This window comes from Gadus morhua, chromosome 14 (assembly GCF_902167405.1).
Source record: "Gadus morhua chromosome 14, gadMor3.0, whole genome shotgun sequence".
Lineage (NCBI taxonomy): Eukaryota > Metazoa > Chordata > Actinopteri > Gadiformes > Gadidae > Gadus > Gadus morhua.
The window spans coordinates 89,553-102,271 of NC_044061.1; the positions used below are offsets into that span (position 1 = coordinate 89,553).

Here is a 12,719-nt window from a genome sequence, read left to right on the forward strand (position 1 = left end):
GTCCTAGGTATCTTCAACTCACACCTCCGGCTGAGTTTTTCTGGCATTCCTGTGGAGGTTGGGGGCATTGAGCCGGAGTGGGCGGTGTTCAAAGCCTCCATTGCTGAAGCTGCGGTGGCTAGCTGTGGCCTCAGGGTCTTAGGCTCCTCAAGGGGCGGTAACCCTCGGACACGTGGTGGACACCGGTGGTCAGGGAAGCCGTCCGAGGCCTTCCGGGATATGATATCCTGGAGGACTCCTGACTCGGTTGCAGGGTACCGACAGGCTCGAAGGGCTGCAGCTGCTGCCGTGTCGGAGGCTAAGCAGCGGGTGTGGGAGTTCGGAGAGGCCATGGAGAAGGACTTTTGGTCGGCACCAAAGTGTTTCTGGAAGACTATCCGGCACCTCAGGAGGGGGAAACGGGGAACCATCCAAGCTGTGTACAATAAGGATGGGACTCTGTTGACCTCAACTGAGGAGGTTGTCGGACGTTGGAAGGAACACTTTGAGGAACTCCTGAATCCGAATAACACGCCCTCTATGTTGGAGGCAGAGCTCGAGGTTGGTGGTGTTTCGTCGTCAATTTCCCTGGTGGAGGTCACTGAGGTAGTCAAACAACTCCGCAGTGGCAAAGCCCGTGGGATTGATGAGATCCAGCCAGAAATGCTAAAGGCTCTGGGTGTTGAGGTGCTGTCATGGTTGACACGCCTATTCAACATCGCGTGGGAGTCGGGTACAGTGCCAAAGGAGTGGCAAACCGGGGTGGTGGTTCCCCTTTTCAAAAAGGGGGACCAGAGAGTGTGTGCCAATTACCGGGGTATCACACTTCTCAGCCTCCCTGGTAAAGTCTACTCCAAGGTGCTGGAAAGGAGGGTTCGGCCGATCGTCGAACCTCAGATTGAAGAGGAACAATGCGGTTTTCGCCCCGGTCGTGGAACTACGGACCAGCTCTTCACTCTCGCAAGGATCCTGGAGGGGGCCTGGGAGTATGCCCATCCGGTCTACATGTGTTTTGTGGATCTGGAGAAGGCGTATGACCGGGTCCCCCGGGAGAAACTGTGGGAGGTGCTGCGGGAGTATGGGGTAAGGGGGTCTATCCTCAGGGCCATCCAATCTCTGTACTCCCAAAGCGAGAGCTGTGTTCGCGTCCTCGGTCAGTTTCGTTCTCAGTGGGTGCTGGTCTCCGCCAGGGCTGCGCCTTGTCACCAACGCTGTTTGTGATATACCTGGACAGGACTTCGAGGCGTAGTCGTGGTGGGGAGGGGTTGCAGTTCGGTGGTCTGAGGATCTCGTCACTGCTTTTTGCAGATGATGTGGTCCTCATTGGATCATTGGCCTGTGACCTTCAGCACTCACTGGATCGGCTGGCGCTCGAGTGTGAAGCGGCTGGGATGAGGATCAGCACCGCTAAATCTGAGGCCATGACTCTTAGCAGGAAACCGGTGGATTGCTTACTCCGGGTAGGAAATGAGTCCTTAGCCCAAGTGAAGGAGTTCAAGTACCTCGGGGTCTTGTTCGCGAGTGAGGGTACTATGGAGTGTGAGATTGGCCGTAGAATCGGAGCAGCGGGGGCGGTATTGCGTTCGCTTTACCGCACCGTTGTAACGAAAACCGTTGCGGACTGGCCAAAGGGTAAAAAAAATATTTTTTTTTTTTTTTTTTTTTGGTCATGGGCCCCCCCTCTGCCTTGGGCCCCCCCACAACTGTCCCCTTTGTCCCCGCAGTCCGACGGCCCTGCACACACACACACACACACACACACACACACACACACACACACACACACACACACACACACACACACACACACACGTATACACCAGTATACTCATACACATACACAAACGTGTGTGAGAGAGTATAATAGTGTGTGCGAGAGAGTATAGATGTTTATGCAAGAGAATATAGTAGAGGCGAGCTTCATTTGAACCGTATTGTCATCTGATGACACATACCTAGACCCCGAAGCCGCCGCCAGCCAATAATAGTATAAGCCACAATAAGCGGCCATCTGATAAACCTTGGCTGAGCCAGCTACAATTATTTGCATCAAGTAATAATTCTATCACATAGTAGGGCTTTGACTCCGAATGTGAATGAAGTATTGATTAGACAGCTATTTATTAGAAACCGAATAAACCGTTGGAACACGCAAGACCGGTAACCATAGCAACGCCGGTAAACAAACCTTGCGAAGCCCAATCCAGGTTTTACTGAAGGCATTTAATGGTCAAAAGATTATTAATAAATATTCGAATATTAATATTAATAAACAAACAAACTTCGAATATGATTTTTGGGCAAAAGTCAAAGTCCTATCACATAAAGACAGACACATGAAAAATGTCAGCCATGTGTAGCCATGAAAAAATTGGCGGCTGCAGCAGCCAGGGGCGGACTGGGACAAAAAATCGGCCCGGGCATTTTGAACCAGACCGGCCCACTAAATTCGATAACACACCTTTTCAGTCTTTTTGGTCTCTCGAATGTCTACACCAACCAGGCTTTTAGCTAGCAGGGCGTCTGCCCTATAGTCTACTAAAAAATAAGAAGAAATGGGACGCCCTACTTTTAGGCAGGACGGCCTAAAGACGCCCTATTTTTCTCCCGTTTTACCTGTTAACTTCGCTGAATGTGATCAAAATTCACCGTTTCAGTCGCTTCAGTGCTTAGCGAAGTCTAGAATCATACATATGCCCTGCCAATTAGAAATAGCATTGCTGTATTCCCGCTACAACAACGTTGCATCATGATTCCAACGAAACATTGATTCACAGGCTCGCAGAAGCTACAGAAGACAGCTGTCTCACCGCACGTCACTGAACCTACTACTTTATGAGTTCAACAAGAGTTTGTGTGTTAAGGTGGTGGTCTTAATTAATCTAAATTCAATACAATACAATATACATCATACACTTTAAAGTTGTGTAGAAAGTTGTTTCTTTTTGTTAAAGTTGTTACTTGAATTTTGTACCTTGTTACCTAGTTTCAGTTACACTCACTGTTATTATGTATTAAATTACTAAACATATAAATAAATCAGTGTAATTGCAATATTACCTAAAAACGATCAAGTGCTGTACAAAAAATCCTAGCTAAAAGCCTGACTCCAACTGTGCAACTATTTTCCACATACCTCTTAAGCCATGCAATGAGTTAATAGCAATCAGTGAGAGTGGACGCATTATACACTTCCAAAAGGTGTTATTTATTAACAAAAAAAGTATACTCCACGTCCATCACAGTAATGGGTAGAGTTCATCCGACTGGGTGTGTACCTGCGTTTAATAGAAGAGAGAGACAAAAAATAGAAGACAAAGACAAAGAATAGAAAAGAGAATAAATGATGGATCAGATGTTACTCTACTGTATCAAGAGTAGTACCCACTAAATTGTGAACTGAATTCATTTTTTGTGGTGGAGGTGGTGTGGTTCCCGCCGCATCTTGCAGCACTTCGCACGCCAGTGCTACCACTGTTTTCACGTCTTCATAAATGAACATCATAACATCATCATACAGTACACCATGGCACATAAATGACACCACCCTATCCTGGGCGGTGGGCTGTCGGACTAATGACTTTCTTGTTGTCGGAGTATAGGGCTATCATAATTCGGTATCTGGACCGCGCACCAATGGGCTAACGGGCTAGCCCACCACTCAAACACACAACATTAGAGTGTAGGCTAACGGCTGGCTGTTTCAGAGTAGAGTAGGCTGAGGGCTAGCAACAGCTACAGACTTGTCTTGTATTTACAATGCAAACGAACTTGGCCATAGAACATAGGTCCTAAGTCAAACATAATTTAGAGACGTTTTAATTCATGATCAGTAAGCTTACCGTAGGTCGTTGTATCGTATCGCCACCAGCATCACTGGGCCTCATGAGCGCATGCGTAGAACTGGGTGCCGCGTTGTGTGTATGTATGCAAATCCAAATTCTCTACCTCAATCCGCACAGTTGAGAACACTTCGGCTGTGTAAGAACCAATTTAGAGGTGTTTATTAATAAGGTGGAGATCTTTTCTTACTTTGGACTTCCGAAGTCTGTAAAACACATATTAGAAGACACTTAAAAAAAAATCGAAAAATAGTCACTATGAGTGTGAAGACCGATTGCGAGTAGCAGTATAAAAGTCAGTCAGTCAGTCAGTCAGTCAGTCAGTCAGTCAGTCAGTGCGATTAAGATAGGTATAGCTCTTGGAGAAAATTACGCTTGTGCCGCTGTGTTAATCATTTCGGCTGATGCGATGATGGGCCGGTACATGATAGTGATGGGCCGGTGGGATTATATTTTCGGCCATCGGCCCACCGGGGGTGTCCCCGGTATTCCCGATGGCCAGTCCGCCCCTGGCAGCAGCCATTTAGGTTTTGGCTGAGCCGGCTAGCCAGCCAATAACTTCAACTTCACAGCCAGCCATTATTCTCAAAACAAATGGCTTCGGGGTCTACACATACCTCAATATGGAGAGGCAGAGAAGAAAGCCCTAGGGGTCACAACATAGAAAAAGAAAGATTGGGAAGGAGAAAGGGTGCGCAGGGATGAAAGAAAGCTTTTCAAAGTGGTTGAAAGACAGTCGTTTTTATGTCAGTTTATCAAGAGGAGGCTTGTAAATATTCAGGTTAGCTAAATCTACTACTTGTAAAACAACAGGTTACTGTTGTCTTGCAACTGTGTACTGATCAGAATGGAGCCTACAATATAACGGATCATAACAACAAAAATAAAGGAACTTGTTTGTGGTTTTTTGTTTTACTTCTATCTCTATGCAAGTCTTTGTTTTATGTCAATAGACCCAGTAAAAACGGAGTTATAAAGTTGATACATTATCGTTATAAAGTTGATACTTTATAACTCTGTTAATAATCAAAAAGTTAATAAATTAATAATCCAAAAAGAAAAAAAAAGATTATTATCGTATCTGAATCGAGACTGAATCGTTCTACACAGTATTGCGATGCATCGAAGAATCGATTATTTGTCCCACCCCTATTGGTTACTGTACTCCAACAGTTCTAACAGAGTCTATTGTTTTGCATCAGGGGTTAATCTAAACCGGGAAAGAGGGGCGCTGCGCCTCCTTGTTTCAACCCAGCGCCTCCTTGTCGAAAATTTTAAATTACTTAAAATCTCCCGGAATGGAGAGCGAGCGAGCAAGACCGCGCACAGGAGACAGACGTGCTCCTAACCGCGTTCGCATCTGTGTAGCGAACGCATCTGTGTAATAAAACAGCGCTACACTACTAGCGTGTCATACACGTTTATGTGCTGAGCAATCAGTCAACCCTTCAAACAAATGTGTTTTTTTTTTATTGCGATTGTTCGCTACACTAACAACTAAGAACCTCAACCACCTGCTGATGGTGCGGATCGAGGGACCAGACATAAGCCAATTCAACTTTGACCAAGCAGTGGAGCGTTGGGGGGGGCTGAGGAATAGAAAAATACTCATTTAAATAATAAAGAAAGTGTTCTTCCAGCAGGTTCCCGAAGTACGTGTTTTTTTTTCTATATACATTACTGTATGTAATGTTCTGCATCTATGGTAACTTAGCCATTTTGAGTAATTTGGCCTTACTATACGAGTCAACATACTGACTGGTCCTTCACAAGCCTCAGAATGATCCATTTCTACCTCAAATTTTCAAAAGCTCCGCACCATGAAACAAGTGGCTACCACATAAATGCTTATCTGATGTGGAAAGAATTGGCATCCCGCTTATGCCTAGGTAAAACTATTGATAGCGAATTGCAGAGAGCCTGTTGACTCAAGTGATCGACTGCATACTCTTCCTTGCAGAAAGAAACCTGCCACTAAGGGGGACAAAATGCACAGTTAGGAAATCCGAGAAATGGAAATTTTCTGGGTATCCTTGATCTCATTTGAATATCTGTCTAATATCCAACATCAAACTAACTTCACGGTAAGACACAGTATGGCATTAAGGGGAACTTCTTCGTTCACCCCCCCCGTTAATCAACGCTTAAGGTTATATTTATTATTATTAGTAGTAATTAGATTAAATGAAATGTTCTGCAGTAGAGAGGGTGAGGTTTGGTGGTTCTCCATTTTATATGTGCATTGTATTTTTAGGGGCATCATAGCCACATGCTCCTCGCCGATACATCGATTCTATTGTAACACTGCAGAGACTGCTAAACCCATGCAGAGTGTAGCCTCCTGAAACACACTCTGGGTTTAGTGGGATTATAAATTATTCATTCTTCATCTAAAAAAGAATTGGAAATGAGAATGAAATGCAAATGAGATAACGTTGAAAGAGGTCGGGCTCATCCTTGCCTCAAGTGGACGTGAGGTAAGTGCAACATTAACCAGTTGGTGGCGCTAGATACTCTGAAATGGGGGCTGAATCGTTCGATTCTGTCTATTGGCATTAACGACGATCTATATGCATCGTTTGTTTTTCAAGCGAGCTAGGGAAATCAAAGCCCAACCAGAACAACTCAGAAATAATACAATTAACACTAGGTGCCTGCAGCGACGTGACAGAGAATATACTATGAAACCATCAAGAACCATTCTAAGACACCAACATAACCCTACAGATCCCTGGTCCCGGGATCCAGTCGGACCAGTGGTCCCAGTCTGACCAGTGGTCCCAGTCTGACCAGTGGCCCCGTAGGACCAGTGGCCCCAGTCGGACCAGTCGTCCCAGAAGGACCAGTGGTCCCGGTGCCCAGTAGGACCAGTGGCCCCAGTCGGACCAGTGGTCCCGGGGCCCAGTAGGACCAGTGGTCCTGGTCCCAGTAGGACCATTGGTCCCAGTAGGACCAGTGGTCGTGGTCCCAGTAGGATCAGTGGTCCTGATCTCAGTAGGACCACTGGTCCGGGGGCCCAGTAGGACCATTGGTCCCAGTAGGACCAGTGGTCCTGGTCCCAGTAGAACCAGTGGTCACGGGGCCCAGTAGGACCAGTGGTCCCAGTAGGCCCAGTAGGACCAACCAGTAGGAGGAGAGAGGAGCAGTAGGTGGTGAGCTGGTCCAACTCGGCTCCTATTGGCTGCACTGGACCGTGAGCCGACTGCCAGGCAGGCAGTGGCGACAGAAGACAAGCGGAGCGTCTCAGAGTAAAGGCCTGCCGCAGCTTGAACCACACCGGGGGACGACCCTTTGAACTACACCGGGGGACAAGACGCTCTCCGTGGAGGTCCTAGCTCTACCCGCACCGCACTGTTCTACTCTCGCTTTAAAGGATACGAGGGTCTCGATCGGTCTGGTGACGCGACAGAAGGAAGCTAGTGAGGCTAACAGGGTTAGCTGATCTAACCCCGGGGTTAACTGATCTAAATCCTCAGATCAACACTTCACACTTTAACCAGATATTTGGTTTCTTAAAGTTGTTTGTTCCTAAGCGTTGGAGCCCGGTTGTTCGGTACTTTATTATTCAGGACGTTACTTCGGAAACCTGTTTACATTTCTTCGTTCGAACTTCGATTCAAGCTTAGCCTAGCTGCTACCTATCTTAGCCTAGCGGCTACTTAGATTGGCCTAGCTGCTACTTAGCTTAGCCATAGCTGCTACCCAGCTGTAGCTTCCATCAGTCAGCCGGTTCCTTAAAATCGTCCAACATCCAGAACTGTGTTTCATTCAGCGGACTAGCATGTCGCCGGTAGCTCCTCCACGTCGGCGGGTCACAGAGCCGAGCAGCTCCGCGGTGTGCTAGCCTCTCCAGGGCTAACCTCATAGCCGAGCAGCTCCGCTGTGTGCTAGCCTCTCCAGGGCGAACCTCTTTTGGGTTTTGTTACTGGTTCTCGGAAAAAGATGGATCTGTAATGTAGAATAGCGCTATGCTGTCATAGAATCACCCGTTTATTTGAAGCTAAGTAGCTAGCACTGAGTTAGCCTGCTTCATGCTAACGTGGGGCTAACCTGCTAAAGTTGGAACATTGCCTTCTGTTGAATTCATGAGGCTCTGAGGTCTCTGGACTCTCTCGATTCGTACTTGCGGGGTCGGAGGTCTCTTGACTCTCTCTCAAGTAGTCCCTGGGGGTTCGGAGGTCTCTGGACTCTCTCAAGTCGTCCCTGGGGGGTCGGAGGTCTCTGGACTCTCTCAAGACTTCCCTGGGGGATCTGAGGTTCCTCTTGGATTTTGATATTGTTTGACTGACGAGGAACATTTTCTCCAGAGGATCTGGACTTCTTGGACGTTTTGTTTTGAAACAGAAAGTAAATTGGACTGAAGATACCCTACCCTACAAGGTGAGATGGTTCACTAACCCTAACTCTACAAGGTTAGATGGTTCACTACACTAACCCTAACCCTACAAGGTGAGATGGTTCACTAACCCTCACCCTACAAGGTGAGATGGTTCACTACACTAACCCTAACCCTACAAGGTCAGATGGTTCACTAACCCTAACTCTACAAGGTGAGATGGTTCACTAAGGAAACGATCACTCAGGTACAGTGCATGGTGAATGCAATGTGTTCAAGTACAGGCCTATCGTCGAACCCTAAAAGGAAGGGTTAACCCTAAGTGCCCTGACCCTGGCGATCCACAGGACATGTAGATTCATTTTACTAAGGGGATCAATTGGATTACTTCAAATAGCTTTGATGACTAATGGGTGGTGATGATGTAACGACACGTCTGCCTGTACATCAACACTATTGAGTGGTGATCGGGGTTAAGGTTTCTGTATGCCCAGTGAACACACACTATGGTTTATCTTTTAGATCTCTGGGTATGTCAGTCAGACTAGACATCTGTCGATCCGTTATTTTGATGCTGGGTTGGTATGTCAGTCAGACTAGACATCTGTCAATCCTTTATTTTGATGCAGGGTTAGTGGCGTATGGCTCCTCCCCCCTGTTCACTCACAAGTTGATTTGGCTTGACCTCCTTATCCAATTCAGTCGATTGTCATTCGTCATTATTCATCCGGATCCTTGTTGGCGTACTATAGAGTCTAGGTTAAACAGGCTCTTGTTTTATACCCTATTCTATTAAAGGTCCCATGACATGCCACCAGGTGTGAGTGGGATTAGGCCATATTGAAAATCTGGCTCTTCTGACATCACAAGTGGGCGTGTCCACCTACATGTACACTGGATAGATCAGTCTACCAGCCTACCCAGTGGACTGTAGCAAACGTTGCTTATCTATCCGGGCCACATCTAGGTGGACACACCCACTTGTGATGTCAGAAGATCCATATTTTCAAAACAGGTTGTAACAGCTATTCACACTCACACCTGGTGGCATGTCATGGGTCCTTTTAAAAGTGCCAAACATACAGCAGTGCTTTTCGGCGTTGACCGTCCAAATGATTTTTGCATGTATACCTTCAGGTAGGCCTATGTGTAAAATGTAAATCCATGTCACATGGTTGTAGCTTGCCCTAAGCCAATGATGAGGACTCTGTGTGTACTTCCAAAGCCTCTCTGTCAAGCATTTTTCAAGGCACTGCTTAAATTACCCAAATCTTTAGCTAATGGAACAGTATTGGCCTCTAAGCTTTTATATCAATGCATCTTATTCATACATAGATTGAAACCATTTCCCAATAGAGAGAAATCAATAAAATGTTAAATCATATTTTCAAAAAAAGATTACAATAATCTTGCAAACTTCAAATAGTTGAGGCCGATCTTCTTTGTGTGATGCGCTGACGGTGGCCTCTATCCCTCTCTTTGGACTGCTCTCTAACCCCTGGGGCTCTCTCCCATGTTGGCCCTGACCCAGATGATGTGCGAGGTGATGCCCACCATCAGCGAGTCAGACGGGCCAGGGGCCGGCGGCCGCGGCTCCGGCTCCCCTCTGCAGTCGGACTCAGAAGGCCACTTTGAGTCCCTGATGGTGTCCATGCTGGAGGAGAGGGACCGCCTGCTGGACACCCTGAGGGAGTCCCAAGAGAACCTGGGCCTGACGCAGGGCAGGCTGCACGAGGTCAGCCATGAGAGGGACTCCCTGCAGAGACAGCTCAACACCGCGCTGCCACAGGTAATGGGGGGTTTATCTGTGCTTAGTGTTTACCAGGGTTTACCTGTGTTTAGTGTTTACCAGTGTTTACCAGTGTTTACCAGTGTTTACCAGTGTTTACCTGTGTTTAGTGTTTACCTGTGTTTACCAGGGTTTACCTGTGTTTAGTGTTTACCAGGGTTTACCTGGGTTTACCAGGGTTTACCAGTGTTTACCAGTGTTTACCAGTGTTTACCTGTGTTTACCAGTGTTTACCAGGGTTTACCTGTGTTTAGTGTTTACCTGTGTTTACCTGTGTTTAGTGTTTACCTGTGTTTAGTGTTTACCTGTGTTTACCAGGGTTTACCAGGGTTTACCAGGGTTTACCTGTGTTTAGTGTTTACCAGGGTTTACCTGTGTTTAGTGTTTACCTGTGTTTACCAGGGTTCACCAGAGTTTACCAGGGTTTACCTGTGTTTAGTGTTTACCTGTGTTTACCTGTGTTTACCAGGGTTTACCTTTGTTTACCAGGGTTTACCTGTGTTTACCAGGGTTTACCTGTGTTTAGGGTTTACCAGGGTTTACCTGTGTTTAGTGTTTACCAGGGTTTACCTGTGTTTACCAGGGTTTACCTGTGTTTACCTGTGTTTACCAGGGTTTACCTTTGTTTACCAGGGTTTACCTGTGTTTACCAGGGTTTACCTGTGTTTAGTGTTTACCAGGGTTTACCTGTGTTTAGTGTTTACCAGGGTTTACCAGGGTTTACCTGTGTTTACCAGGGTTTACCAGGGTTTACCTGTGTTTACCAGGGTTTACCTGTGTTTACCAGGGTTTACCAGGGTTTACCTGTGTTTAGGGTTTACCTGTGTTTACCTGTGTTTACCTGTGTTTAGTGTTTACCTGTGTTTACCAGGGTTTACCTGTGTTGACCTGGGTTTAACCAGGTTGACCTGGTTTGACCTGGGTTGACCTGGGTTTAACTAGTTGACCTTGGAGTAGGGCTGGGCGGTAAACCGATTTTATCGAATAACTCGAGTGTGTAGCTCACGTCGACTTGTTTAAATGAAAATCGGTTTTCTCTTCAACATCCGCCAACGCTTCCCTCTCAGCTCCCGTAGTTCGGAATGGGCTCAGCCCTCCCCCCGCACAGACCGCGCATTTACCAAAGTGATACACAAACATGGCAGCGAGTGTGACAAGTTGTATACAACAATTTATTCATATATGTATAATCTATTTTGAGGTAAACATAATTCATTTTAAATATCTGGGTGGTTCAATAATTCGTTGATCTGTTGGTAATGCCTCGGGGCTCCAGTAGGGGGATCGCGCTCCTCTTCCTCATTCAATACAGACGAGTGAAGGAAAGAGCTGCGTGTGTGTTTTCTCATTCTTCTCCCGTTACTATTCCCTTTTTTAAGGTACTTACCGTTTGCAAAACACTGTATATTTATGAACACATGTTGAAATTTTGAATGTTATGTTGGCACTTTATCAGAACTACCTCTTATCATTAGTAATATTTAATGTTTGCAGAAATATTTTATTTTATATTTTACATTTTATGTTATGTTACAGGCCTGCCCTAATGCCTTTTTTATGTAAATAGATTTAAATCGGAAATCAGATTTTCTTTTAAAAAGTCGGGGATTATTTTTTAAGGCCACATCGCCTAGCCCTACCTGGGAGGACTTTGGTTTACTAGGGTTGACCTGGGTTTACCTGGCAGTCTGACGTCTGGAATCAACTGGAAAACATTGAATATTGCTCATTTTGAGAAATTTTCGTAAATTGGCTTAAACTGATAAGAAATAATATCAAAAGTTGGCCTGATTATTGTAGTAACCAAAATTATTTAATAATTGTCAAATGACAGACGAGTTGGCACAAATACAAGTCGGGTTTTGGGAGGGGGGGGTGGAGGATCTTCCCCTCACAACTTGTCACTACTTTGAGAAACATGTCAAACATGCTATTGATTGGACCCGTAGAAATACGCATGATGATCTCTCAAAGTCTAAAGCCCATGTGAAGAACAAGGAATAGCTCCCTGTTACCAGTTTCAAAACACCAGCAGTAGTGTGCTATTGTGCACAGATTCAAGACGGGAATGTAAAGGACTTTTTGGAGCCGAGTCTGACGCACTCTTATGGTGCGGCCACACCAACCGCGTTACTCGCGTTGGACAACGCGAGTAACGCGCCTAACCTGACGCTTGACCAGTGTGTGGTGGTTCAACGCTTCCAACGCGTCAACGCGCCAACGCAGCTAGATGAGTCCATGTCCATGCAAGTGAACGGAGCGTTCCCTCTTCGTCATAACTATCAAACCAAACATCCTTCACATTCACTGAGCGAACATTATGAAAGTAAAATGCACATTTCTCGCTAAAATGTTTCCATAAACGCATTTAATGGCGTAACTATAACTATTTCCACCAAGAATAAAGAAAAATGTCGGCCGTGGCTGCGCTGGAGTCCGAGGTAGGAAACCCAAACGCCGCCGTGTTTGGGTGATAGAGTTTAGATCGGGTTAGATTAAATAATCTCGGATATAAATAACAATAATCGGGTTAAATAACTTCACATGGTGTGTCTGGTGTGTTTCCAGCATTCGCAGTGTTGATCAGCAGAGAAGCAGTCCGCCAAGACGTTGAGGTTGCTTAGCAACCAGAGACTCTGTCCATGCAAGTGAACGGAGCGTTCCCTCTTCGTCATAACTATCAAACCAAACATCCTTCACAGTCACCGAGCGAACATTATGAAAGTAAAATGCACATTTCTCGCTAGAAATGTTTCCATAAACGCATTTAATG

At 45.9% G+C, this 12,719-nt stretch overlaps 1 protein-coding gene across 18 annotated transcripts in view; it reads left to right on the top strand.

Annotated features, from left to right (window-relative positions):
* Nucleotides 1-6,991: 6,991 nt before the first annotated feature.
* ppfia1 (PTPRF interacting protein alpha 1) overlaps nt 6,992-12,719 on the top strand; it is a 71,181-nt gene continuing 65,453 nt past the window's right edge. For 12 of the 18 annotated variants that reach the window (XM_030376293.1, XM_030376292.1, XM_030376302.1 and 9 more), the window contains exons 1-2: nt 6,992-8,201; nt 9,689-9,946. In XM_030376293.1, the coding sequence (XP_030232153.1) occupies nt 9,689-9,946 (258 nt within the window). In that variant the 5' untranslated portion in view covers nt 6,992-8,201. The remainder of the gene's footprint in view (nt 8,202-9,688; nt 9,947-12,719) is intronic. The other 6 variants (XM_030376299.1, XM_030376304.1, XM_030376310.1 and 3 more) reach the window with 1 other exon arrangement.